The sequence below is a fragment of the Cetorhinus maximus genome, chromosome 8 (assembly GCF_964194155.1).
Source record: "Cetorhinus maximus chromosome 8, sCetMax3.hap1.1, whole genome shotgun sequence".
NCBI lineage: Eukaryota > Metazoa > Chordata > Chondrichthyes > Lamniformes > Cetorhinidae > Cetorhinus > Cetorhinus maximus.
In genome coordinates this window covers 54,552,987-54,580,714 of record NC_135886.1, presented here as the reverse complement: position 1 = coordinate 54,580,714, position 27,728 = coordinate 54,552,987, and the positions used below count along the sequence as shown (strand labels likewise).

The window sequence follows — 27,728 nt, the reverse complement described above, 5'->3', positions numbered from 1 at the left end:
CGGAGCGCCACGTCGGCAGCGCTGATCCAGGGCAGAGCTGGAACTGGAGTGAGTGAGAGAGAGAGCGAGCCGGACCGGGATAGCAGCATTATCCCGATCACAGGAACAGTCAGCGAGGGGAGGAAGGCACAGAATGGTGAAGGTAGGAGCAGGAGGGTCGCCCTCGGCTTTGTGTCTCTCAGATTTTTATTTTCTCTTATCACAAAGAGAAAAACACAACTCTTTGTTTGAAGAAAGTTCTCAGATTTGCAAGTTTAAAATGTTCCTTTTTTCAAAAAAAACCTGATCAGCACAGTTAGTTGCAATATTTAAAAAAAATTCCCGAATGTTTTTGTCACCGTGGTTCCAAAGAATGGGAGAATTGGTAGACTGTTTGCCCAGGTTTAAGAAGCTGAGGATCTTCACGAGGGACATATTGCCAAATGTTTACTTTTGTTTGGAGTGGGAGAGGAGGGTATTTGTCAGTTTTGCGGTGCTATAACTCGAGATGAAAGCGACACGTCTGTGCATTTCAGTGTACTTTGCATTTCTGCGTGGTGTTTGCGCCAACAAGTGAAATGAGTTTACGCAAACACTTAGATTTTGTGTCCAGTTCAAACGCAGTTTGCCCCATTCCGTCATCTCAGCTCCACAGTGACAAGTCAGCAGTGCCATGTCACCAAGGGGAAGATCCGACCGGGCTCTGGCGTTGAAAGAGATTTCTTTCCTCATAGAGAGCCCTTGTGCCGGAATTGCCTTTGTCTGTTTCGGTGTCTCATCTCTTTGTTTTGTGCCCCATATTTTTTTTTTACACCGAGTTTACAGCATCTGCTCTTGGATTATTCTGGATCCTGTTATCGGTGGTTGAAAGCATTACACAGCTCAACATGGGATCTCAGCTATCAATTGACAGATGTCTACCTCAGTTGTTAATCCATATTGCTGGGGGATTGGGAGAAAGGGGTGTCCTAGTTGACGATTGTACTTCAAAACAGTTCTTTGGGACCCAGTTATAATGGCCTTTCTTGCATAGATAAGGGGAACCAGTGGATGTAGTATACAGTATTTGGATTTTCAAAAGGCATTCCATAAGATGGCACACTAAAGTTTGGGGTAACTTATTAGCATGACAAAAGAATTGGTTGAAGGACAAAGAACAGAGTAGTAGGAACAAACAGGTAATTTTCAGATTGACAAACTTATGAGTGGGGCACTGCAAGGATCAGTGCTGGGACTTCAGCTATTTACAATCTATATTAATGACTTAGATGAAGGGACTGGGTTTAATGTATCCAAGTTTGCTAATGATAAAAAGCTAGGTGGGAAAGTAAGCATTGAGGAAGACACAGACTCTGCAAAGTGATATAGACAGGTTTAGTGAGTGTGCAAAAAGGTTGCAGATTGAATATAACGTGGGGAAATGTGAGGCTATTCATTTTGGAAGGAAGACTAGAAAAACCTAGTTTTTTTTAAATGGTGAAAAACTGTTAAATGTTGGTGTCCAGAGGGGTTTGGGTACACAAAATGCAGAAAGTTAACATGCAGGTACACCAAGCAGTCAGGAAGGCTGGTACTATGTTGGCCTTTGTTGAAAAGGGGTTGGCAACAAGAATAAGGAAGATTTGCTACAATTGTACAGGGCTCTGTGAGACCAGACCTGGAGTAAGACCATAAGACATAGGAGCAGAAATTAGGCCATTCAGCCCATCGAGTCTGCTCCACCATTCAATCATGGCTGATAAGTTTCTCAACCCCATTCTCCTGCCTTCTCCCCGTAACCTTTGATCCCCTTACCAATCAAGAACCTATCTATCTCGGTCTTAAATACACTCAATGACCTGGCCTCCACAGCCTTCTGTGGCAATGAATTCCATAGATTCACCACTCTCTGGCTAAAGAAGTTTCTCCTCATCTCTGTTCTAAAGGGTCTTCCCTTTACTCTGAGGCTGTGCCCTCGGGTCCTAGTCTCTCTTACTAATGGAAACATCTTCCCCACGTCCACTCTATCCAGGCCTTTCAGTATTCTGTAAGTTTCAATCAGATCCCCCCTCATCCTTCTAAACTCCATCGAGTATAGACACAAAGTCCTCAAACGTTCCTCATATGTTAAGCCTTTCATTCCTGGGATCGTTCTCGTGAACCTTGTCTGGACCCTCTCCAGGGCCAGAACATCCTTCCTGAGATACGGGGCCCAAAATTGCTCACAATATTCTAAATGTGGTCTGACCAGAGCCTTATAAAGCCTCCGCAGCACATCCCTGCTTTTATATTCTAGTCCTCTTGAAATAAATGCCAACATTGCATTTGCCTTCCTAACTACCGACTTAACCTGCAAGTTAACCTTAAGAGAATCCTGGACTAGGACTCCCAAGTCCCTTTGCACTCCAGATTTCTGAATTCTCTCCCCATTTGGAAAATAGTCTATGCCTCTATTCTTCCTACCAAAGTGCATGACCTCACACTTCCCCACGTTGTATCCCATCTGCCATTTCTTTGCCCATTCTCCTAACCTGCCCAAATCCTTCTGCAGCCTCCCCGCCTCCTCAATACTACCTGTCCCTCCGCCTATCTTTGTATCATCTGCAAACTTAGCCAGGATGCCCTCTGTTCCTTCATCTAGATCATTAATGTATAAAGTGAAAAGTTGTGGTCCCAACACTGACCCCTGCAGAACTCTACTAGTCACCGGCCGCCATCCTGAGAAGGACCCCCTTATCCCCACTCTCTGCCTCCTGCCTGACAGCCAATCTTCTATCCACGCTAGTACCTTGCTTCTAACACCATGGGCTGTTATCTTACTGAGCAGCCTCCTGTGCGGCACCTTGTCAAAGGCCTTCTGGAAGTCCAAGTAGATAACATCCATTGGCTCTCCTTTGTCTAACCTACTCGTTACCTCCTCAAAGAATTCTAACAGATTTGTCAGGCATGACCTCCCCTTGATGAAACCATGCTGACTTTGCCCTATTTTACCATGCACTTCCAAGTATTCTGAAATCTCATCCTTAATAATGGACTCTAAAATCTTACCAACGACCGAGGTCAGGCTAATCGGCTTGTAATTTCCCGTCTTTTGTCTTACTCCCTTCTTAAACAGGGGGGTTACATTAGCGATTATCCAGTCCTCTGGGACCCTCCCTGACTCGAGTGATTCCTGAAAGATCACCACTAACGCCTCCACTATCTCTTCAGCTATCTCCTTCAGAACTCTGGGGTGTAATCCATCTGGTCCAGGTGATTTATCCACCTTCAGACCTTTCAGTTTTCCTAGCACCTTCTCCTTGGTAATGGCCACCATACTCACCTCTGCCCCCCGACTCTCTTGAACTTTGGGGATGTTACTCGTGTCTTCCACCATGAAGACTGACGCAAAGTACCTATTCAGTTCCTTCGCCATTTCTTTGTTCCCCACTACTACTTCTCCAACGTCATTTTCCAGTGGCCCAATGTCCGCTTTTGCCTCTCTCTTACCCTTTATATATCTAAAAATACTCTTGCAATCTTCTTTTATATTACTGGCTAGTTTACCCTCATAGTTAATCTTCTCCCTCCTTATTTCTTTTTTAGTTGTGCTCTGTTGGTCTTGTGTACCGTTATGATCTCTGTACCTAAGGAAGGACATACTTGCCTTCAGAGGGAATGTAATAAAGATTCACTAGATTGATTCCTGGGATGAAAGGTTTGAGGAGAGATTGAGTAAATTGGGCCTATAATCTCTTGAATTCAGAAGAATGGGAGATGATTTCATTGAAACATGCAAGATCCTGAGAGGGCTTGGCAGGATAGACACTGAGAAGTTGTTTCCCCTGGCTAGCACATCCAGAAGTAGGAGGCACCATCTCATGATGAAGGGGTTGACCATTTGGGACTGAGATGAGGGAAAGTTTTTTCACTCAGTGGGCTGTGACCCTTTTGAATTCTCTCTCCCGGAGAGCTATGGATGCTTAGTCATTGAATTATTTAAGGCTTAAGATCAATAGATTTTTGGACTCTAAGGGAAAAAAGGAATACGGGGAACAGGTGGGAAAGTGGAGTTGAAGCCAAAGGTCAGCAATGATTTTATTAATGGCAGATTAATGCTGAAGATATTTCTTATCTTCCCCCTGTGGTGACAGTAAAGATCCTTTCCACGTTACATTTATTCAATTCATGTTGACAGTTCAAAGAATCTAGGCATTGAATAGGAGAACTTTCTTTAAATTACCTGCAAGATTCAAGGCCAAAGTGCAAAATGGATTGATGAGATAAAGGGAAGGTGGCAGTGATGGTTGGTCGCTGAGTTTTTTTGTCAAGACCTCTCCTTACACTTCTATCTGGGCTGTGCAGTTGGTGAAGATTATGTCTATTGTACAGCACTATGGACATCTGTGTTGAACACGTAGAATGTCAGCAACTACAACAACTAGCATTAAGATAGTACTTTTAATGTATTAACATGTCTTAAGATGCTTCACAGGAGCATTATCAGATAAAATTTGATTCTGAGCTACATGAGGCGATCTTAAGACACATGACCAAAACCTTGGTCAGGTAGGGTTGTGAAGGAGGAAGGAGGGATAGAGGTGAGAAGAGCTTTAGGGATGTAATCCCAGAGCTTGAGACCAAGACAGATGAAGGCATGACTGACAATGGTGGTGCAATGAAAATTTGAGATACACAAGAGGCCAGAATGGGAGGAGCACAGAGTCCGTTGAAGGATTGTGTGGCTGGAAGAGGTTACAGAGATAGGGATGGATGAAGCCATTGAGGTATTGGAACATGAGAATAAGAGTCTTAAATCTGAAGTATTACAGTGTGGCTGACAAGTTGCATGTTCCTCTACATGGGCCTTCTATCCTCTTGAGAGCAGATCCTCTTGAGACTTATTTGTGTTTCAGACAACTAGTGCACTTCCCAATACGACTAAGTGCATTGTTTCGTACGCCTTGCACAAACATGGGGCTTTGCGAGCTTCCTTGCTGGGAGGGAGTGTGTCATCCATTATTACTTAATGTGGAATGCTCAACACTTTGGTTTGTTGACTCTTAATCCTGGCAATATTGGGTTTCTGCACATAACCATGATGAAAGGAAATAAATTTCTGTTAGCCTTCCATAACTCTTAACCTATGAGGTGTTGAATAGATGTTAGCTGTTTCAGTGCTTGGGTTTGTGGAATGAGCAAATTGGCGGTATTTTTTTTTGCCAGTTGCTTTTGCCATGGTCTAATTGAATAGTGGAACAGATGCAAGAGGCAGAATTATGTCTTCTAGTCATGTGTCCCATTCAGTCTTGTGCTGGTGCAGTTGAATATCAGCGTATGGCAATTAAACAAAGGTGAGGTCTGCTGAGTTCCCAATGCTCCTGTGTTTGCACTGTGACATGGGGTGAGGGGCATTTGGCTCTTGCTGGGTTCACAGCAACACACCTGCCTACATATTTGGAGTTTGTTGTGCACAGATCAGTACATGATACAGATATGTCACATGGCTAGACAGTGATAGATCAGACCTTTGGGACAAGTAGTCCCTTCTGTCCCAGCCCCAGCAGAACATTGCACAGTAATAATTTCACAAATGTTTAAGTATGAGCTCTTTGCAAGAAGAGAAGCATTGGCCTTTGCTGCTTTGTTTCACCATGTTAGTATATTGGAGGGGAGGGGGCACTTTTGGGTGCTAATAATAAACTCTGTCATACTTGACATCATGAATGCATCTGTGTCTTTTCTTTTCAGTGTGTCCCCCACTTTCTCTTCTTCAAAGGCACTGATTTTCACTGGGGCTATGTTCCATTATTGGTTCCCAGTTCAGGCAGTTCTCTCAGCCCCATTCCTCATCCAAGTGGCCGTTCCTCACATGTGAGTGTGGCAGTCAAGTGTGGGGCAAGTTTTGATTATGGGTGCAACGAGAAAGAAGAAAATAACAAAATAGCTAAGCTCAATGCATCTAAATCTGCCTATCTCTCTCTCATACACTTACATAACACACACAAATACACACTACATGCGTACACACATACACATAATATATGCATAAATATAACACACAGACATTCACACACTCAGATGTGCACATATTTACACATACTCCAACAGGGATGGTGATCAGCAGCAGGATCTTTGTGCAATTGGATGTTTTCCTACCCTCCCTTTCTCAGTTTTAATTTGGCCATTTATGGTGCCTGCAGTCGTGCCCTCAGGACAGATCAGGGATTCAATCTGGAATCTTCCTGCTCTCTATATAGTCATTGCTGCTATCACCAACTGAGCCATTGGGCCAGTTAGTCTTGCTGTTCTGGTTTTAATAAGATCCACCCACTAGTTAGCAGTATTTAACCAGGATACAAATAAGCTAACTAGTGAAGGTCGTCACATTTTTTGCATTTGAATTCAGTTTTGAAAGATCATAGGTATTACCTCTGCACTACACATCCCACCATTTCAGAGTTAAACTGTCACAGAGGTTAGTGCTGTGGGAGTCAGTTCCCATACACTACTGTGAATACATGAATACCTTCATGATGTCACCATGCGCTATGAGTTTAAATAGCATTTTTTAATTATAAAATTACTAATGCACTCTCTGACTCTTGTTTATCTGATAAACGATGAATTTTGTGTGTGCTGTAGGGAGCTGTTGCTCTAAAATGTAACCAAGGGACTAATCTGTGAAGCTGAGAGTTTGGAGATTTTGGCTCGGGCACTTGTTCATGAGTGCTCCACGTGTACAGGAGCACTGAGCTTTAATAGTTATATGGGTAATCCCATGTAGGTTTGGAAATAAGCTGCATGTTCATGCAGGCAAACCCAGTGGCTCTCAACTCTACAGTATATTTACTTCCCATTGTTGGAGGAATTACCTCGTGCTACTGAGACTGCTGCCATCTTAATTTTCCTCCACCTCTTAACTTTGTAGAAAGCATTACTGGTAGCACCATTGCCTCTGAGTCAGAAAGTCTCACTCCAGTGACTTCAGTTTATCATCCAGGCTCTCACTCCAGTGCAGTATTGAGGGAGTGCTGCACTGTCAGAGGTGCTATTTTTTGAATGAGACATTAAATTGGCTTCTATCCTTTTGAGTTTGTGATTGAGTAGAGGTCTAACCAAGGTATTTAAAATGATAGAAGGATTCAATCAGGCAGATATCGAGAAACTATTTCCTCTGCATGAAGGAATCCAGAACAAGAGGACACCATCTTAAAATTAGAGCCAGGCTTTGCAGGAAGGAAATCAGGAAGCACATTCGGGTTCACAAAGAGTAGTGGAAATCTGGAACTCTCTCCCAAAAAGACTGAAGGCCGAGGGGCAAATTAAATGTCCAAGGCTGAGGTCAGTAGATTTTTTGTAAGTAGTGATATCAAGGGAAATGGAGCAAAGGTTCTAAAAACTGTGCTCCTCAGCCAAGCACTGAAACAACTAACATCGATTCAACATCTTATAGGTGCGTGATGGTTTGCACTGGATGCTTTTTTGGACGTGCAGTTGAACAAAGAAAGGGATTTGGAGGGTAATTTTTACCTTCACTGCCTGGACACTAACCTGGAGAAGCAGATTAACTATTATGATACAAGCCACCTGATTTTTCATCCCGTTGTCTCCAATGAGATCCACATTGAACAGGTTACATATGTTACATAAGAAATAGGAACAATGGTAGGCCATTCGGCCCCTTGAGCCTGTTCCACATTTCACTATGATCGTAGCTAATCTTCTACCAAGTCTGTCAACAGGCGAGAGATCCACTCAAATAACAACAGCAAGAACAATTTACATTAACATGGCGTCTTTAATATAATAACATTTCCCAAAGTGCTTCACAGGAACATTATAAAACAAAATATGACACCAACACTCAAAAGGAAATATTGGGTCAGATGACCAAAAGCTTGGTCAAAGAGGTAGGTTTCAAGAAATGTCTTAAAGGAGGAAAGTAAGGTAGAGAGGCAGAGAGGTGTAGCGGGGGAATTCCAGAGCTTGGGGCCCAGGCAACTGAAGGTACGGCTGTCAATAGTGCAGCGATTAAAATCAGGGATGCTCCAGATGCCAGAATTAGAGGAGTGCAGATATCTTGGGAGAGTTGTGGGAATGGAAGAGACTACAGAGAAAGGGAGGTTAGAGGGTATGGAAGGAATTGAAAACAGGGATGAGAATTTCAAAATCAAACATTGCTGGATTCAGGTCAGCGAGCACAGGGATATGATAGGTTAACGAGACTTGGTGCGACTTAAGACAAGGGCAGCAGATATTTAGATGACCTCAAGTTTACAGAGGGTAAATGATGGGTCAAAGATATATTGGGAGAGATGTGGAAAGGCTGAGGTTACTGGGGGAGACTGAAGCTGTTGAAATGTTAGTTTAAACATTATGACTCAGTTTCCATTTCTGCCTCTGTCTGGGTCACCTTGCTGTTGCAGTTGTCTGGCTTGAATGACTGTGTAACCTCTGACTCTGTCCAGAACAGTCCAATGCTTCACATAACAAACATACTTGGAATAGCGTGCACTCGAATCCTGCAGCAAGATCTGAGTTTTATTATTTTCCATTTTAGAGCAGCCTCATTAAACCCAATATCAACCAACACATCGGAACTCTCATCAACATCCCCTGAACACCATCCCCACCCCCAAGTCCCCACACTCTGAAACCCCCACACTGAACCAGCTTTCTTCAGGGATGTTGGTGTATGGCTTGTATCTAGTTCTTTCCACTTTGGTGAATGGGCCGATCATGCTCGGGTACTGGTCTTTGTTGCTTGCTAGACTCATAAGTCCCCCAATCCACACAGTAAACAGAGTGCGGCCATGTTAGCCCTGATTTATTTTCTTCAGAATGTCTACACACATTGCCTTCAATCATTTTTTTTCTAAATACATTTCATTCTGACTCTTTCATAGCCCAGTGTTGCATGTGGAGCGTGCAAACATTTTTAATGTCTGTTGTTTCTGCTTCAGGGCTGCCGCAGAAGCGCCATGTTTCTGGGATGCTTTTAAAGAAGGGTGTCAAGTTTTTTTCTGGATTAAATTGGAGTCTAACATTATTATGAATAACACTGTCGTGATTTTTAATTCTATGTTTAGCTAAGTGCTGCAATTTAGCTTTAAGGAGGAGAACATACCAATGTTCTGCTGTGTTGTCCTGTGAGGTTTGCGTTAGTGTTACTATATACCATTGGCCTATGAGGTTTGGATTAATTTTCTATTATTTGTTCATAAGCATGACTGGCAAGACCAGCATTTGTTGCCCTTCCTTAGTTGCCCACAAGAAAGTGGTGGTGAGCTGCCTGCTTGAACCACTGCAGTCCATGTGGTGTAGTTACAACCACAGTGTTGTTAGGAAAGGAGTTCCAGGATTTTGACCCCGTGACAGTGAAGGAATGGCAATACAGTTCCAAGTCAGGATGGTGTGTGGCTTGGAGGGTGGTCGTGTTCCTTGCATCTGCTGCCTTTGTCCTTTCAGGTGTAAGGCTGCAGGTTTGGAAGGTGGTGTTGAAGGAGTTTTGGTAACTTGCTGCAGTGCATCTTGTAAATGGTACACACTGCTGCTACTGTGTGTCGGTGGTGGAGGAAGTGGATGTTTCAGTTGGTGGATGGGATGCCCATTAAACGGCTGCTTTATCTTAGATTATGATGGAGCTACATTCACCCAGGCAAGTGGGGAGTATTCCATCACACTCCTGATTTGTGCCTTGTAGATGGTGGACAGGCTTTGGGGAGTCAGGAGATGAGATAGTTGCTGCGGAATTCTCAACCTCTGACCTGCTTTTGTAGCCACAGTATTTATGTGGCTGGTCCAGTTAAGTTTCTGGTCAGTGGTAACCCCCAGGATGTTGATGGTGGGGGATTCAGTGATGGTAATGCCATTGAACAGCAAGGGATTATGGTTAGATTCTCTCTTGTTGGAGATGATCATTCTCTGCCACTTGTATGGCACAACTGTTACTTGCCATTTATCAACCCAAGCCTGGATGTTGTAGGTTATGGGGAGAGGGTGGGAGAATGGGGTTGAGAAACTTATCAGCCATGATTGAATGGTGGAGCAGACTCGATGGGCCGAATGGCCTAATTTCTGCTCCTGTGTATTATGGTCCAGGTCTTGCTGTATATGGGGGCAGACTGCTTCATTATCTGATGAGCTTTGAATGGTACAGAACACTGTGCAACCATCAGTGAACATCCCCAATTCTGAGCTTTATATTGGAGGGAAGGTAATTGATGAAGCAGCTGAAGATGTTTGGGCCTAGGACACTGCCCTGAGGAACTCCTGCAGTGATGTCCTGGGACTGAGGTAATTGACCTCCAACAACCACAACCATCCTCCTTTGTTCACTGTACCATGTTGCTTGAGATATGGGTTAGAGTTTAGATTTATACAGCTGAATCGGATTGCTCTTGCCTACACGCTGCCCCACTGCACGTCACCAAAAATATGTCAGATGCACAGATACACTGACGTTACATGACTCCACCTCACCATAACCTCTTGTGAACCCTCTATCATTTCTGTGTGCCAAACTGCTTGATTAACCTCCAGCACAGGATAAGTTGCAGCTTCTTCCAATTAAACATTGATAAGACTGAAGCCATTGTCTGTTGCCCCCTTTCCACAAGTTCTGTTCTCTTGACATTGATTCCATTCCATTTGCAATCTTGATGTAGTCCATAGTACGAGGACTCAGGCACACTGATTTAATTTATTTGGAAGAGATACAGGTGGAATGTGAGGAAGAACCTCTTTATGCAGTGAGTGGTAATGGTCTGGAACTGGCTGCCTATGAGGGCGGCGGAAGCAGTAATGATCGGTGACAGCAAAATGAAATCGGATAGGCAGTGGACACTTGAGGGAAATAAACTCTCAGGACTATGGGGACAGATTGGGATGGGAATGGGATTGATTAGATTTCTTTACAGATGGGCTGAATGGCCTCCTTCTGTGCCATAATGACTCTGTGACTCTATGATAATTTGATCTGAGCTGGGTTCCTGACCACACATCATCTCCATCACCAAGACCATCCACTTGGTAACATCAGCTGTCTCTGGCCCTTCCTCAACTCTTCTCCTGATGAAACCCTCATTTGTGCATTGTTACCTCCAGACTCAACTATTCCAATGATCTCAGTTCTGGCTGAACTCTCATCCTCATTAACTTGAGCTCATCCAAAACTCTGCTCCCTATCCTAACTTGCACCAAGTCTCGTTCACCTATCACCCTGTGCTCACTGACCTGAATTGGCTTTTGGTCAAGAGATTCTAAAATTCTTGAACACATTCTTGAGTTTAAATCCCTCCATGGATAGGGTCATAGGCCAACTGTGATTAAACGTATTCCTGGAGGTTTCGTCACATGACTTGCCCCCCCACCCCGTTCCAGCTTTTTAAAAATTATTCATTTACAGGATGTGGGCATTGCTGGCTAGGCCAGCATTTATTGCCCATCCCTAATTGCCCTTGAGACGGTAGCGGTTCAAGAAGGCAGCTCACCACCACCTTCTCAAGGGCACTTAGGGATGGGCAATAAATGCTGATCTAGCCAGCAACGCTGACATCCCGTAAATGATTTTTAAAAATCTATCCTTGTGATGTACTGCCTTCCTACACCGATTGGAAAGCAAAAAGACTCATTAACCAATTGTCAGCCAACAGCCTTTTCCCGTTTTCAATATTTTGATATCTGGTAAAAAAAAATGTTCAAAGAAAAAAAAAATCAGGTCCCGATGATTTTTCTCCAGGATTGCACACAGCAGTATCCTGGAGATTGATCTTCAATTTCTGGAGTCTCCAGACCAATCCTGGAGTGTTGACAACCCTACCATGGCCTCTATCACCTATAACACAGCACCCATCTGAGATCACTGTGTTCCTCCAGCTCTGATCTCTTGTGGATCCCCTGTAACCTTCATTCCACCATTCGCCATGCCAAATACCAAGGCCCAAAGTGCTGGAAATCCTCCTTCTGCCTCCACTTCAGTCTTCCATCTTAAGATCCTTCTTAAAACTTGCCAAGATTTTAGTCACCTGTCCTAGTGTCTGTTTTTGGACTCTGTGTCAGTCTTTGTCTGATTACACTCCCAGGCAGCACCTTGGGCATTTTACTACATTAATGGCAAGCTGTTGTAGTGTCATTATACAGTGGTTAGGACTGAGAATTGGGTTAGCATGTAAATCACTTCCAGTGTTCGACTATAATCTCCAGTTCTGCACCCTAGTTATGCAGCTGAAAATCCTTCAACACCAGTGTCAAAGGATAGGGTGTTCATTCTACTGCTTAGAACTTTTCATGATTAACCAAAAAGTCTGAAAACTTGACAGGATACTGAAATCCCAGTGATATCTTTGGTGGTTGATGATGTGGTGCACTGAAAATGTGGCTCTGTTTTCCCTGTTGAAGGCCAGAGGGAATATATGTAAAATGTGACAACACACATTCTCATAGTTTTCCAATTTCTTTAGATCACCTTTCTGCTTAACTATTTAAGTGCAGTCACTTTGAGGCATTTCAGAGTTCCAAGACAGATTGCAACACTGTCTGCCATATTTTGTTATCACTGGGTGCCAGGCAAGGTTCACGAGTTCCCTGCTCCACAGGTTTGTTGGCCATAGATAAAAGGTGGCCTTTGAGTTCAGTTAATTGTGGGACTGCTGATTAGAAAGTAATCAGGACAGCTTCCTGCTTCTGTAGCCGAGAGCTTGTTAAAGCACAGGTTGTATTTCACATCTGAACAACTGGAAAAACACAACAGCTCTATTACTCTCTGACAAGACAGTTCAATGTTTCATCCTTCATCAGAAAAGGTATTTGGTACACATGAGAGAATGACCAAAGCAAAGGGGGATAGGAACATAGGAGCAGGAATAAACCATTTGGCCCTTTGAGCCTGTTCGGCCATTTGGTAAGATCATGGCTGATCTGATTGTGGTCTCAACTCCACCTTCCTGTTTGCCACCCCCCGCCCGCCCCATAACCCTTGACTCCCTTGTCAATCAAAAATCTATCCAACTCAGCCTTGAATAAATTCAATGGCTCAGTCCCACTGTTATCTGAGGAAGATAATTCCACAGACTAATGGCCCTCTGAGCAAAAACAAATTTTCCTCATCACTGTCTTAAAAGGGAGACCTCTTATTCTTAAACTGTGTCCCCTCATTCTAGTCTCGCCCACAAGATCAAAATAAAAATACAACAGGCCCCAAACTACATTTGTGTAGTACCATCTAAACAGAAAAATACTCGAGATGCCTCCCGGAAGCACAGTCAGGCAAAAACTAATGTTGGACAAAGGGAGATATTTGGAGGGGTAACCAAACATTTGGTCAAAGAAGAGATTTTTTTGAAAGGAGGAGAGCACAGAGTTCCTAGATCAATACTCTAGAAATGTGTTTTTTTAAATTCCTTCATGGGCTGTGAGTGTCGCTGACCATCCCTAATTGCCCATGAAAAGGTGGCGGTGAGCTATCTTGAATGGCTGCAGTCCATGTGATGTAGATACACCCACAGTGCTGTTAGGGAAGGCGTTGCAGGACTTTGACCCAGCGACAGTGAAGGAACGGTGATATATTTCCAAGTCAGGATGATTTGTGGCTTGGAAGGGAATGTGCGGGCAATGGTGTTCCCATGTGTCTGTTGCTCTTGTCTTTCTAGGTGGTAGAGGTCATGGGTTTGGAAGGTGCTGATGAAGGAACCTTGGTAGACACTGCTCCCACTGTGTGCCAATAGTCGAGGGAGTGAATATTTAAGGTTGTGCATGGGGTGCCAATCACGTGGGTTGCTTTGTCCTGGATGGTGTTGAGCTTCTTGAGTGTTGATAGAGCTGCAGTCATCCAGGCAAGTGGAAAATATTCCATCACACTCCTGACTTGTGCCTTTTTAGATGGTGGACAGGCTTTGGGGAATCGGAAGATGAATTACTCACTGCAGAATTCTCAGTCTCTGACCTGCTCATGGAGCCATGTGGCTGGCTCAGTTAAGTTTCTGGTCAATGAAATACCCCAGGCTGTTGATTAGTGTGAGTTTCAGCAAAGGTAACACCTTTAAACATTGTGGGAAGACAGTTAGATCCTCTCTTGGTGGAGATGGTCATAACCAGGTGCTGCAAATGTTACTTACCACTTCTTAGCTGAAGCCTGAATGCTGTCCAGGTTTTCCTGCATGTGGATACAAATTGTTTCATTATCTGAAGAGTTGCGAATGGTACTGAACACTGTGCAATCATCAGCAATAATCCCCCATTCTCAAGTTAAGATAGAGGGAAGGTCATTGATGAAGCAGCTGGAACCCTGCCCTAAGGATCTCCTGCAGCGATGTCCTGGGACTGAGATGATTGACCTCCAACAACCACAACCATCTTCCTTTGTGTTAGGTAGAGAGATTTTCCGCAGATTCACATTGACTTCAATTTACTGGAGCTCCTTAACCATGCTCAGTCATATGCTGCCTTGGTGTTAAGTGCAGTTACTCTCACCTCACCTCTGGAATTCAGCTCTTTAGTCCATGTTTGGATCTAGGCTGAAGTGCTATCAGGAGCCGAATGGCCCTGGTGCAACACAAACTGAACATCAGTGAGCAAGTTATTGCTGAGTCAGTACCACTTGATAGCACTGTCAGTGACACCTTCTATCACTTTGATGATCGAGAGTGGACTGATGGGGCGGTAATTGGCCAGGTTGGATTTGTCCTGCTTCTTGTGGATAGGACATACCTGGGCAATTTTCCACATTGCTGGGTAGATGCCAGTGTTGTAGCGGTACTGGAATAGCTTGGCTAGGGGCGTGGCTAGTTCTGGAGCACAAGTCTTTAGTGTTATAGCTGGGATGTTGTTGTGATACGGTTTTTGCTGTATCCAGTGCACTTGGCTGTTTCTTGATATTTTGCAGAGTGAATTGAAGTGGTTGAGGTACAGTTTCTATGATTGCTGGGACCTCAGGTGGAGGCTGAGATGGATCATCAACTCGACACTTCTGGCTGAAGATGATTGCAAATGCTTCAGCCTTGTATTTTCCATTGACATGCTGGACTTTGCCATAATTGAGGCTGGGGATATTTGTGGAGCCTCACCCTCCTGTTAGTTGTTTAATTATCCACCACCATCTATGACTGTATGTGGCAGATCTGCAAAGCTTAGATCTGAGCTGAGATCTATGGTTCAAGGATCGCTTAATTCTGCATATTGCATGCTGCTTCTTCAGTTTAGCATACAAGTAGCCTTGCATTGTAGCTTCACCAGGCTGACGCCTCATTTTTAGGTATGCCTGGTGCTGCTCCTGGCATACCCTGCAGCAATGTTCATTGAAGCAGTGTTGATTCCCCAGCTTGATGATAATGGTAAAGTGAGGGAGATGCCAGGCCATGAGATTACATATTATGGTTGAAAACAGCTGCTAGATCTTATCTGACTCTATCGCGTTTAGCACAGTGGGAGCGTCACACAACATGATGAGGGATTTTGACTCCACAAGGATTGTGTGGTGATCACTCCTACCAATACAGTCATGGGCAGATGCAACTATGACAGATAGATTGGACGCGATTGAGTAGGTTTCTCCCTCATGCTGGTGTTCTTACCACCAACCACAGGCTCAGTCCGGCAATTAAGTCTTTCAGGACTCAGCCAGCTTGGGTGAGTAAGGGTGATACTGAGCCATTCTGGGTGGTGTTCTTCAGTGTCCATCACCAAGAGTACATTCTTGCCCTTGCAACCCTTAGTGCTTTTTCCAAGTTGAGTTCAATATAGAGCACAGATTTATCAGCTGGGGAAAGGTGGTAATCAGCAGGAAGTTTCCTTGCCCATGTTTGAGCTGATTCATTGAGACTGGGGGTCTGGAGTCAATGTTAAGGAATCCCAGGGCCACTCCCTCCTGACCATATACCACTGTGCCGCCACCTCTAGTGGATCTATCCTGCCAGTGGGACAGGGCATAACCAGGGATGGTGATAGTGGTGTCTGGGATATTGACTGTAAGTTATAGTTTGGTGAATCTGACTATGTCCAGCTGTTGCTTGACTTGTCTGTTGACAGCTCTCCCAATTTTGGCACAAGCCCCCAGATGTTTTGCAGGGACTTTGCAGGGTCGACTGGGCAGAGTGTGGCTTTGTCGTTTTATTCTTATTTATCTTCTTTGTAGCAGTTTTGATACAACTGAGTGGCTTGCTGGGCCATTTCAGGGGCAGCTAAGAATCAACCACATTGCTGTGGGTCTGGAGTCACATGTAGGCCAGACCAGGCAAGGACGGCAGATTTCTTTCCCTAAAGGACATTGGTAAACTAGATGTGTTTTACAACAATCTGGTAGTTTCATGGTCACCATTACTGAGACTAACTGTTTAGTTCAGATTTGTTTAATTAATTGGATTTAAATGCCTCCATCTGCCCTGGCCCCTGCAACATGTACAGTGTATTGAAAACATATTTGCCACAGTAGTGCCCACAGGAGAATCTCACACTTCCTGCATCTCTTCCCAGCCTGATGAGTGACCATCAGCACGTCAGACTGTTTGACCTTTGAGGTGTGTATTCCAGATATTTCTCCATGCAATCCTCATGACTTATGGTTCCCCAACCTCAGTAAAACTCTGAGTTTGGGTTTTGCTGTGTTAAAGGCATGATATAAATGCAGATGCATGGGATCACCTCCACATGCCTGCAATTTCCCCTCCAAAACACACATTATCCTGACTTGGAACTATATTGCCATTCTTTCACTGTTATTGAGTCAAAATCCTGGAACTCCCTCCCTAACAGCACTGTGTTGTACCTACAGCACATGGACTGCAGCGGTTCTAGAGTGCTCATCACCACCTTCTCGAGGGCAATAGGGATGGGTAGCAAATGCTGGCCTTGCCAGTGATGCCCACATCCCATGAAAGAACAAAAAAGGGAAATAAAACATGCATTTACATATCCCCTGTAACATATCAAGGCACTTCACAAGTGATATCAGACAAAGCTGACACCTAGCCACGTGGATATTAGGATAGATGACCTAAAACTTAGTCAAAGAGGTAGGTTTTAAGGAACATCTTTAAGGAGGAATGAGGGTCAGAAGGTTTAGGAAGGGAATTCCAGAGCATAGGGCAAAGTTAGCTGAAGGCACAGCCGCCAGTGATGGGGCAATGAAAATCAGGATGCACAAGAGGCCAGAATTGAAGGAATAAAGAGCTCTCAGGGTTGTAGGAGTTTATAGAGATAGGAAGATGTCAAAGCTGACATTGGTTTGTGATGTGCATTGCACTGAGTAAGATTAACACATGTTCAACTGCAGGCAGCCATTATTGAACCAACTTTATTTACACCTCCCCAACAGAGAGGGCAGCAGAGAGGGCAATATAACAAAATGCTCTCCCTCCCCACTTAAAAAACAAGGTATACATTTAAAATGTAAAATGGCGCAGAATACAATATGACAAAACCAACAACCACTGCCTACCAGTAAAGATTTTTTTCTGATTTAGCAAATGGGAAGGTGTTCAATAAGATAGCCTTGTCAAATGCATACTTACAATGTAGAACTAACTGACAAGAGCAAGTAACTTCTGACCATTCATACATACAAAGGGTTGTATCAGAATTAAAGGATACCATTTGGGGTGCCTACTGCTCCCGCAGAGTTCCAGAGACACATGGATCAGGTGCTAAGTGGGCTGATAGAGAGTATGCTGTTTAAGATGATATTCTGATTAGCAGCAAAACAGATGATGGGCACGTTGCAGGGTTGAACAAAGCCCTAGATCGATTTCAAGGGTACAGCATTAACACAAAAAAGCACAAGTGTTGCTTCATTCTGTCAAGTGCAACATACCTGATCACCAAATAGTAGAGAAGGTATCCACCCAAAGGAGAAGTTTTAGGAGATTTTGAAAGCTGAGGCCAGAGAACAAAGAAGAATTTAGGATAATACACAACGATGTCTATGAATGTTCTAAGTTCACCCCTTGCTTAGCTAACACGTTCACTCTATAGTATTAACTGCTTAAAGATGGAACAGTTTCGGAGTGGTCTGTGGAGTGTCAGAAAGCATTTGAAGAAGCGGAGTGATGCTGCTTTGATCCATTATGATCCAAGGACACTTGGGTTTAGCATGTGATGCCTCACCATAGGGGTTATGTATGGTGTTATCTCACACAATGGAAGATGGTGTGGAGGAGCCTGTAGCATATGCTTTATGTACTTTAACAAAGTCAGAGCAAACTGAAAGGCTTATGTTTTTGGAGTTCAGAATGAGAGATGATCCCATTGAAGCCTACAAAATTCTGAAGGTGGTTGATAGGGTGAGCACTGAGAGATTGTTTCCACCGGTTGGGGAATCTAAAACATGGAGACACAGTCTCAGGATAAGGGGCAGATCATTTAGGACCGAGGTGAGGAGAAATTTCTTCATTAAAAGGGTTGTGAATCTTTGGAATTCTCTACCCCAGAGGGCTGTGGGTGCTCCATTGTTGAATACATTTAAGGCTGGGATAGACAGATTTTTGGTCTCACAGGGAATTAAGAGATATGGGGAGCGGGTGGGAAAATGGATTTGAAATCCAAGATCAGCCATGATCGTACCGATGGGCAGAGCAGGATCAACGGGCCAAATGGTCTACTTCTGCTCCTATTTCTTATGTCCTTGTGTTCTTAGCAACAGAAGGGGTAATATAACAAATGTCCAGATATTGCAGTTGATTGCAGTTTGGAGCATGTAGATTTTGTATGAGATGGGAGAGCAACTTTGTGTAACCTTGGGACAATGGGTAGAATTGCTGAACGGGTAATTTGTACCCAGACTGTCAAAGTAATGGCCTGATTGCTCAAGCAGCCTTCTCTTGATCTATGTATCTTACTGTTCCAAGGGAGTTCCTAGTAGAATTCACCCCTTCCTGTCCTTGTCATTTCAGGTTGTGAATGGTACAGAAATGAACCGATCACCATCCCAAAGCAAGCAGGAGCAGGAAGCTCTCGATAGTGAACCAACTGAAGGTAAGGAGGTTAATCTGCTAACTGAAGACAAGTGAAAAATGTGAATCAAATACTTAATTTTATTATCTCATTAACATTGTCTTGTGCTGTGCAACATGCTTCAGTTATGGAAACCAGATATTCAGTTACAGGCCCCAGCCCATGTAAAGCACCTTCCCCATCACTTGGCCTAGCCACTGGAATTAGCTGAGATAGAGAGTCATTTCACAATAAGCACATATTCATGAACAGGGTCAGCAATCGGCCATTTAGTCCTCAGTTGGATCATGGCTGGTCTGTATAGTAATTCCTCACTTAACATTGTAGTTGTAATCTTGAAAAGTATAACTTTAAATGAAACAACATTAAGCGAATCAGATTTTCCCATTACAACCAATGTAAAAATTGTATTTAGGTTCTGAGGACCTTTCTTGTCAGAAAAAAAATTAAAACATTATACCATGTTCTTTGAGGATATGACAAGCGGAGCTGATAAAGGGGAACCGGTGTATTTGGATTTCCAGAAGGCATTCGATAAGGTACCACATAAATGGTTATTGCACAAGATAGAAGCCCACGTTATTGGAGGTAATGTATTAGCATGGATTGAGGATTGGTTAACCACAGAAGACAGAGTTGGGATTAATGGGTCTTTTTCAGGTTGGAATGACAGTGAAGTGCTACAAAGGTCAGTCCTAGGGTCTCAATTATTTACTATCTATGTTATTGACTTGGAGGGGGCAGAGTGTAAGGTATCCAAATTAGGTGACAATACAAAAATAGGTGGAGGGGCATGTTGTGATGAGGACATAAGGAATCTGCAAGGGGATAAAGATAGGTTGAGTGAGTGGGCAAAAACTTGGCAGATGGAGTTTAATATAGGAAAGTGTGAGGTCATGCACTTTGGTAGGAAGAATCAAAAGGCAGACTATTATTTAAATGGAGAGAAACTCCAAAAAGTGCAGCACAGAGGGATCTGTATGTTCTTGTGCATGAAACACAAAAAGTTAGCATGCAGGTTCAGCAAGTAATTAAGAAGGCAAATGGAATTTTGGCTTGTATTGCTAGGGGGTTGGAGTTTAAAAAGAGGGAAGTCTTGTTACAATTGTACAGGGTGTTGGTGAGGCCGCACCTGGAGAACTGTACAGTTTTGGTCCCCGTATTTATAAAAGGATATACTGGTATTGGAGGCAGTTCAAAAGAGATTCACTAGGCTGATTCCTGGGATGAAGGGGTTGACTTATCAAGAACGGCTAAACAGGTTAGGCCTTTATTCATTAGAGTTTAGAAGAATGAGGGGTGATCTTATTGAAACGTACAAGATTCTGATGGGGCTTGACAGGATAGATGCTGAGAAGGTGTTTCCACCTTCGAATCTCGAACTAGGGGACATAGTTACAGAATAAGGGGACACTCATTTAAAACTGAGATGCGAAGGAATTTCTTCTCTGAGGGTAGTGAATGTCTGGAATTCTCTACCCCAGAGAGCTGTGGAGGCTAAATCAATGCAAGTATTTAAAGAGGAGATAGATAGATTTTTGAAATATCAGGGAGCTGAGGGCTATGAGGATCTGGCACGAAAGAGGAGTTGAGGCCCGGGACAGATCAGCCAAGATCTTATTGAATGGCGGAGCAGGCTTGAGGGACCGAATGGCCTACTCCTGCTCCTATTTCTTATGTTCTTGTTAATTTGGTCAGAAAAACAGAAATGCAGAGTATTTCTAAAATGGTGAGAGGCTGGGAAGTATTGAACTTCAGAGGGACTTGGGTGTCTTTGTTCATGAGTCACTGAAAGCTAACATGCATGTGCAGCAAGACATTAAGAAGCTAAATGGTATGTTGATCTTTATTACAAGAGCATTTGAGTATAGGAGTAAAGATGTCTTACTGCAATTATATAGAGCCTTGGTGAGACCACACCCTGAGTACTGTGTGCAGTTTTGGTCTCCTTACCTAAGGAAAGGTATTCTTGCCATAGAGGGAGTGCAATGAATGTTCACTAAGTTAATTCCTGGGATGAAGGGGTTGTCCTATGAGGAAAGATTAAATAGATTGGGCCTTTATTCTCTGGGGTTTAGAGGAATGAGAGGTGATCTCATTCAAACATACAAAATTCTGACAAGGCTCGATAGGGTAGATGCACGAAGGATGTTTCCCCTGGCTAGGGGTTTCTAGAAGCAGTAGAAACAGTCTCAGAATAAGAGGCAGGCCATTTAGGACTGAGATGAGGATGAATTTCTTCACTCAGAGGATGGTGGATCTTTGGAATTCTCCATGCCTGAGGGCTGTGGAGGCTCAATCGTTGAGTATGTACAAGACTGATATCGATAGATTTCTATGTTAAAAACGTCAAGGGATACGGGGATAGTGCAAGAAAACGGTGTTAAAGTAGAAGATCAGCAGAGCGGGCTCGAAGGGCTGAATGGCCCACTCCTCCTATTTCTTATGTTCTTATGTAAGTTGAAATAGTGTAATTGTTAAATTACTATAGTCATAAGTGGAATAACTTTAAAATAAAATAAATTTAAACATATAAAGGGAATACGCTAACCATTTCTACTATTCTCCCACATGCTGCCCCTCCTGGTCGCCAATCCTCCCATACACCACAGCTCCCACTCCTCGCATCTCCCGCTCCCTGGTCACTGACGATTGTGCTCCCGGACCCTCCCACTCCCTGACCCTTCCCCTCCCCAGCTCTACTGCTGACCGCTTCCCTCTCCCTAACCCTCGTTGTGAGCGAGGGCTGGGGAGGTGAGTAACAAGAGGCAGGAAGCTTTGGCCGAGAGCAGCTTCGTGTTGCAGAGCCGCGGAGGTAAGCCCTCAGCGGGAGGGTTGGGGACCAAGAAAGTTGGGGAATAGGAGGGTTGGCTAACGACCAGAAGGGTCAGCAAGTGTCGGTTCAGTCAGCGACTGGGAGGGTCAAGACTGCAAGGTTCAGGGACTGGGGGAATTGGGTAATGGGAAGATTGGCCAGCGACCAGAATGGAAGCAAGAAGGAGGTTGGCCAGCAACTGGGAGTGTTAGCCAGCGACCAGAAGGGTCAGCAAGAAGGAGGATCGGTCAGCGACTGGGAGGATCAGTGGCTGGGAGTGTCAATGAGAGGGAGAAGCTGCTCCAAAATGGCGCTGATTGGGTCACACGACCCTACAGAAAACCTGGCACGAAGCAAGATTCAAACAAAACTCACGATGCTAAACATGCATACCTGGCCCATTAACTGACCCTTAAAGGTTAAATTGAAACAGCTTAAAATGGGGCAACTTGAAGAGAGGGCTTACTCCATTCACCCTAGTATCCTAAGCCCAACCATCTTCAGCTACTTCATCAATGACCTTCCTCCCATCATAAGGTCTGAAATGGGGATGTTCGCTGATGATTGCACAATGTTCAGCACCATTCGTGACTCCTCAGATACTGATGCAGTCCATGTCCAAATGCAGCAAGACCTGGACAATACCCAGGCTTGGGCTGACAAGTGGCAAGTAACATTCGCGCCACTCAAGTGCCAGGCAATAACCATCTCCAACAAGAGAGAATCTAACCATCGCCCCTTGAAATTCAATGGCATTACCATCACTGAATCCCCCACCATCAACATCCTGGGGGTTTACCATTGACTGGAAATTGAACTGGACTAGCCATATAAATACTGTGGCTTAAACAGCAGGTCAGCGGCTAGGAATCCTGTGGTGAGTACCTCACCTCCTGATTCCCCAAAGCCTGTCCACCATCTACAAGGCACAGGTCAGGAGACTGATGGAATACTCTCCATTTGCCTGGATGAGTGCAGCTCCCACAACAATCAAGAAGCTTAGCACCATCCAGGAAAAAGCAACCTTCCACAAACATTCACTTCCTCCACCACTGACGCTCAGTAGCGGCAGTGTGTACCTTCTGCAGGTATTCACTAACCCTCCTAAGACAGTGCCATGCAAACCCACGACATCTAGAAGGACAAGGGCAGCAGATATACATGGGAACACCACCACCTGGAAGTTCCCCTCCAAGCCACTCACCATCCTGACTTGGAAATATATCGCCGTTTCCTTCACTGTCGCTGAGCCAAAATCCTGGAACACCCTCCCTAGCAGCACTGTAGGTGTACCTACACCACATGGACTGCAGCGGTTCAAGATGGCAGCTGACCATCACCTTCTCACGGGCAATTAAGGATGGACAATAAATGCTCGCCCAGCCAGCGATGCCTACATCCCTTGAATGAATATTTAAAAACCCAATGTACCCACCCATATTAACAATTTAACAATCTCTGTTTTGAAATTTTCAATTGAGCAGCAGAAACTTTGTTCAAAAGAGAGTTCCAGACTTCCTCTACTTTTTGTGTGAAGATGTGCTTCCTGACGTCAACCATGAATGGTCTGACTCTAATTGTTATGTTATGTCCTCCTGTTCTGGATCCCCCCCCACCAGAGGAAATAGTTTCTATCTATCAAATTCTTTAATCATCTAAGACACGTCAATTTGATCATCCCTCAATCTTCTAAACTCGATAGAATGCAAGTCCGGCCTATGTAACCTGTTCAAATATTTTAATAAAAACTCTATCCAGCTGGGTGTTTAAAACCTCATTACTGGAAAAACTCAGCAAGTCTGGCAGCATCTGTGAAGAGAGAAACTGAGTTAACGTTTGGTGTCCAGGAGTCATATTGGACTCGAAACATTAACTATGTTTCTCTACAGATAATCCCAGACCTGCTGAGCTCTTCCAGCACTTTCTGTTATTATTTCAGACCCTAGCATCTGCACTATTTTACTCTTGTTAACCTGCATATAATCCGTGGCACTGTCTGAGTCCAGGTCACAGCAGAATGCTAGAACTGAGTTTCATGTTGTCAGGTTTTCTTGTGACTGTGACGTCCATGGAGATGGTCTGATGGTGGTGAATGTGAGGCCAGCTGGATTCTTTGAAATGAAACATTCACCTTTATGGTTAAACAGAAAGTAAATCAATCCCTGGTTCCTGAAGTTAGATGATGATGACCCAGGCAGCTTTTGGTGAGGTTTGGCCAAATGTCAGTTGTGGCTCAGTGCTGAACACACTCACCTCTGAGTCAGGAGCTGGATTTAGGGCCCACACCAGAGACTCGAGCACATAATTCAGGCTGACCCTGCAGTAGTGAGGAAGTGATTCACTGTCATGTTAAACCAAGGACCTGTTTGCCTCTTAGGTGGACAAACAATATTCCATGGCGCCATTCAAAAAAGAGTAGAGCATTTCTCCCTGGTGGTCCTGGCCCAATATTTATCTGTCAGCTAACACCTAAAAACAGATTATCTGATCATTCTTTCATTTCTGTTCATGGGATCTTACTGTGCAGAAATTGTAATGTTTCCTGCATTTCGTAAGTATTTAATTAGCTGTAAAGTATTTGGGGATGACCTGGGGTTGTGAAAGGCAGTGTAAATATAAGTTATTTCCTTTCAGTTGGCCTTGGGTGAGGGAGAAATTAAAAGAATTGGTGGGGTTGTTGCTGCTGGTCACTCTCCAGTGGCCCTGGGCAGAAAGGCTTTGTTTTGACCTGGCCAATGACTTTCTTCTTTTCCAGTTCCCGACTCCTCAAAGGATCATCCTAAAACAGAAGGTGGAATGATCTGGAAAGTGACTGGTGGCCTCTACAACATCACCAAGGGAGCTGTTGGTGCCACAGTGGGTGGTGTGGTTTGGCTCGGCGGCAAAGGGCTAGCAGTAACCAAGACAGCCGTCACTTCAGTGCCAGCGGTTGGTGTGGGACTAGTGAAGGGTGGCGTGTCAGCTGTGGCAGGAGGTGTCTCGACGGTGGGGTCCACTGTGGCTGGTAAAGTGCCTTTCACTTCCAAGAAGAAGGACAAATCTGACTAAAGAGCCAATGGAAGAGGACTTGATATGGACACACATCACTTGGACTGTGCTAGACCTGTTGGGTAGGGGAGGGGTGCGGGCGGGGAGGGATTGCTGCGTTCATCCTTTTGGCTGGGAGCTTGTAGTCGGATCTTTTAAAGTATCAGCCTCTCACACTGGCTCTTGTTTGCAGTGTACAAGTTTATCTGAGTGGAGGTACACAGAGGAGCATCAATCTGGGTCACCTGGGGAGCTGATCCCTCCATGGAACCAAAGCCAATTGCATAAGAGAAGCTTAAATCTTTTCAAAACACCCAAGAGGGATAGGGGCAGGGGGCGTTCTGAGCACTGCCGTTGCCTTGGGAGATGTGCCCTGCCTCACTCCCAACTAACACACTCCTCCCCCACCAAGCCCCAAGATGAAGTATACTGGCGTTGACTGGATTCGCATGTTTGATTGCAAGCTAGATGCTGTAACAATTAAAGTGCTCAGGCTTAATCACACTCTGTTCTGGATGAGAGTATAGTGTGGGTTTCCTAATGTTAAAGAGGTGCAGTGTGTGAGGCTGAATACACCACATGAAACTATGGTAAAGTTTAAAGAGCTACAACCCCAGCGAGTTTTGACAGGGAATTAATTTTGTTCAAAATGAATTGTCATCCTTTCAGTTTCTAGCTTCTTGTTTTGCTTTTCCTCACCTTCACTGAGGAGGTCCAGTTAACCAGAACTGCCCTCAGCTGTCAATCATTGGGACTGAGCTGTCAATATTTCAGTCTTATCTCCATGGTCAAAGCTGTAGGAAAACGTTTTACTGTTGCTTTTGTTTTTGGTGAATTTTCTAGGTGACCACTGTTGGTGTTGGGGAAGGGGACACTCCATTTCACACACTGAGTGTCACTCTCAACTACAGCATGATTGAAGGCAAAGCTCCCTCTGCTGCAAGCAAGCAGTGGGTTGAACAGGATTAACCCCCTCATCCACCCAGCTAGCAATGTTCTTGGCCCTTATTCAAAGATGTCTGTAAGTTAACAGAAATACTCCCCCTAATATCAGAGCTGTTGCTTCCCACTGCCCGTGCATCATAAATAACAGAATTGGACAAAAGGTGAGGCTGTCTCCCAGGGGTCAGCTGGTTTGTGCAACGTTCAGCCTGGTACTCAGCTGGTCTGAAACGCGGCAGCCTGTCTAGTTAAAGTTGTTTGTATGAAAACATGTTCTAAGGTTGGGTTTTACACAGTGCTTATTGAAGCTCGAGCAGGAATTGCAATAGACTGGAACATTGGATTGAGTTCTGACATTACCAACTTCAGAAGCAGGAAAGGAAATTATATTAATAGCACAGGAACAAAAGTAGTTCATTCAGCCCCTCAAGCCATATCAAATATAAGTAGGAATTGCTGTTTGTTTAAATGACCAGTCTGTCACTTTGAAGGCCAAAGTAAATGGTAATCCAAAAAAAAAACACTCCTCTGTCTGCAATTGCCTCAATATTGCGTGTTTATATGTAATAATATTGAGGGAAGGTAGGTTACCTATAGGTGGCTGTGCATAGTTCCTGACCTCCAATGTGCTTGTGTTGTTGTCAACTGTGCTTGGGTTGTATTCTGGAAAGCTTTATCACATGACCTCCTTCTTTCATTGCCCAGCCCCCACCCTCCAGTTATTGATCATCCTGTGAGGCAATTGGTCAATAATGGTTACTGCAATACCCACAATCCTCCGTGCTCCAGAAACTGCTCTATCTATCATGGTTTTACATAGAGCACTCATGTGCCAGGGCCTTGTTCTGAGCCTGTTGTTTATTGTGAGTCCAACCAATACTAAAGAGAAGAGAAAACCCCAATGATTTTTCTCTCAGATGGTCTGGGAGATTAATCATTAATTCCAGGAGACTCCAGGACAATCCGAGAGGGTTGGCAACCCTGATGTATGTTAAAGCAAGTGATCTGCATTTGACAATCTCACTATTGGCCTGATGCTCTGATTTTCTTCCTCCCATCTCTGAAGGTCATGAATGATCTGTGTGTTAACCGTGAGTCCGTGACGTGTGTGCCTAGCTGGTGTTACTGTCCCTTAAGATTGTGGAACATATTCCTTGTGGTGAACTAGTTTGTGATCTAAGATGAGCTGCGACTGAAAAAAAATTAAATTCTGTTTTTATGGCGCAAGATCTGGGATTTTTGACACTGTTTAGCATTTGTAAAAGGCAGTTCAGTCATTTCTCTTTCTGCGAAAATCTCAGTGGTTTTAAAGATTAACCACCATGCTCCTGGGACTGCAGCAATTGATAGCCTACCAGGTATCATCACTCAATCACCACAAACCTTTTACGGGAGCATACCTGATGTGTCGCAGCTTTGTAGGGACCTGACTTCAATGGAACTCCTTTACACTACAGGCCTGACCATATTGGGCTTACCACCTAATGCTGAGCCCTAAACATAACCCAATTAAGCTGAAAAGAACGTTCGGTTTACATTTTAAAGATTTCTGGATAACCTGCCCCACAGCCAGCCTTGCCCCAACAACAGTTGGGTTTTGATCAAGTTTCCAGTCATGGACACATTGGTTTGATGGAGGTGAAGTATGTATTTCCCGTTCTCGCAATACTTAACAAGGCAGTACGAGCTGCCTGCTCTTTATTGTGTCTGTGCTGATATGCGTTGGGATATGTGTAACCAAAATGAAACTAGAATTGGCAGAGGAATGTCTGATCTCTGTCTGTACTTTACTGTCCTTGCTCTTCAGCTGATGGACTGAGGCTCTATTTTGATAATGGGCAGGGTTGTATGTCTACACAAAACTCTTTTTAATCAGTATTGTATTTTACACATTTCATTGAATAAACCATTTTACAGAGCTCTATGCCTGGTGTCCTTCTTACAATTGGCTGTGCAGATCCAGAACCTCCAGACAGAGCCACAAGAGCTTTGCTCAGTCCCACTGGAGTGAGTGTGTTCATACTGGGGACTGTGTGTTGGGGAGTGAGAATGCTCATGTTAG

At 44.1% G+C, this 27,728-nt stretch overlaps 1 protein-coding gene across 1 annotated transcript; it reads left to right on the top strand.

The window, feature by feature from the left end:
• Positions 1-19: 19 nt before the first annotated feature.
• On the top strand, positions 20-26,547 carry LOC144683637 (transmembrane protein 263). The gene is made up of 3 exons (XM_078546871.1): positions 20-142; positions 18,822-18,903; positions 24,453-26,547. The coding sequence occupies exons 1-3, from the start codon at positions 134-136 to the stop codon at positions 24,743-24,745; spliced, it is 384 nt and encodes a 127-aa protein (XP_078402997.1). The 5' UTR covers positions 20-133; the 3' UTR covers positions 24,746-26,547.
• Positions 26,548-27,728: the final 1,181 nt, after the last annotated feature.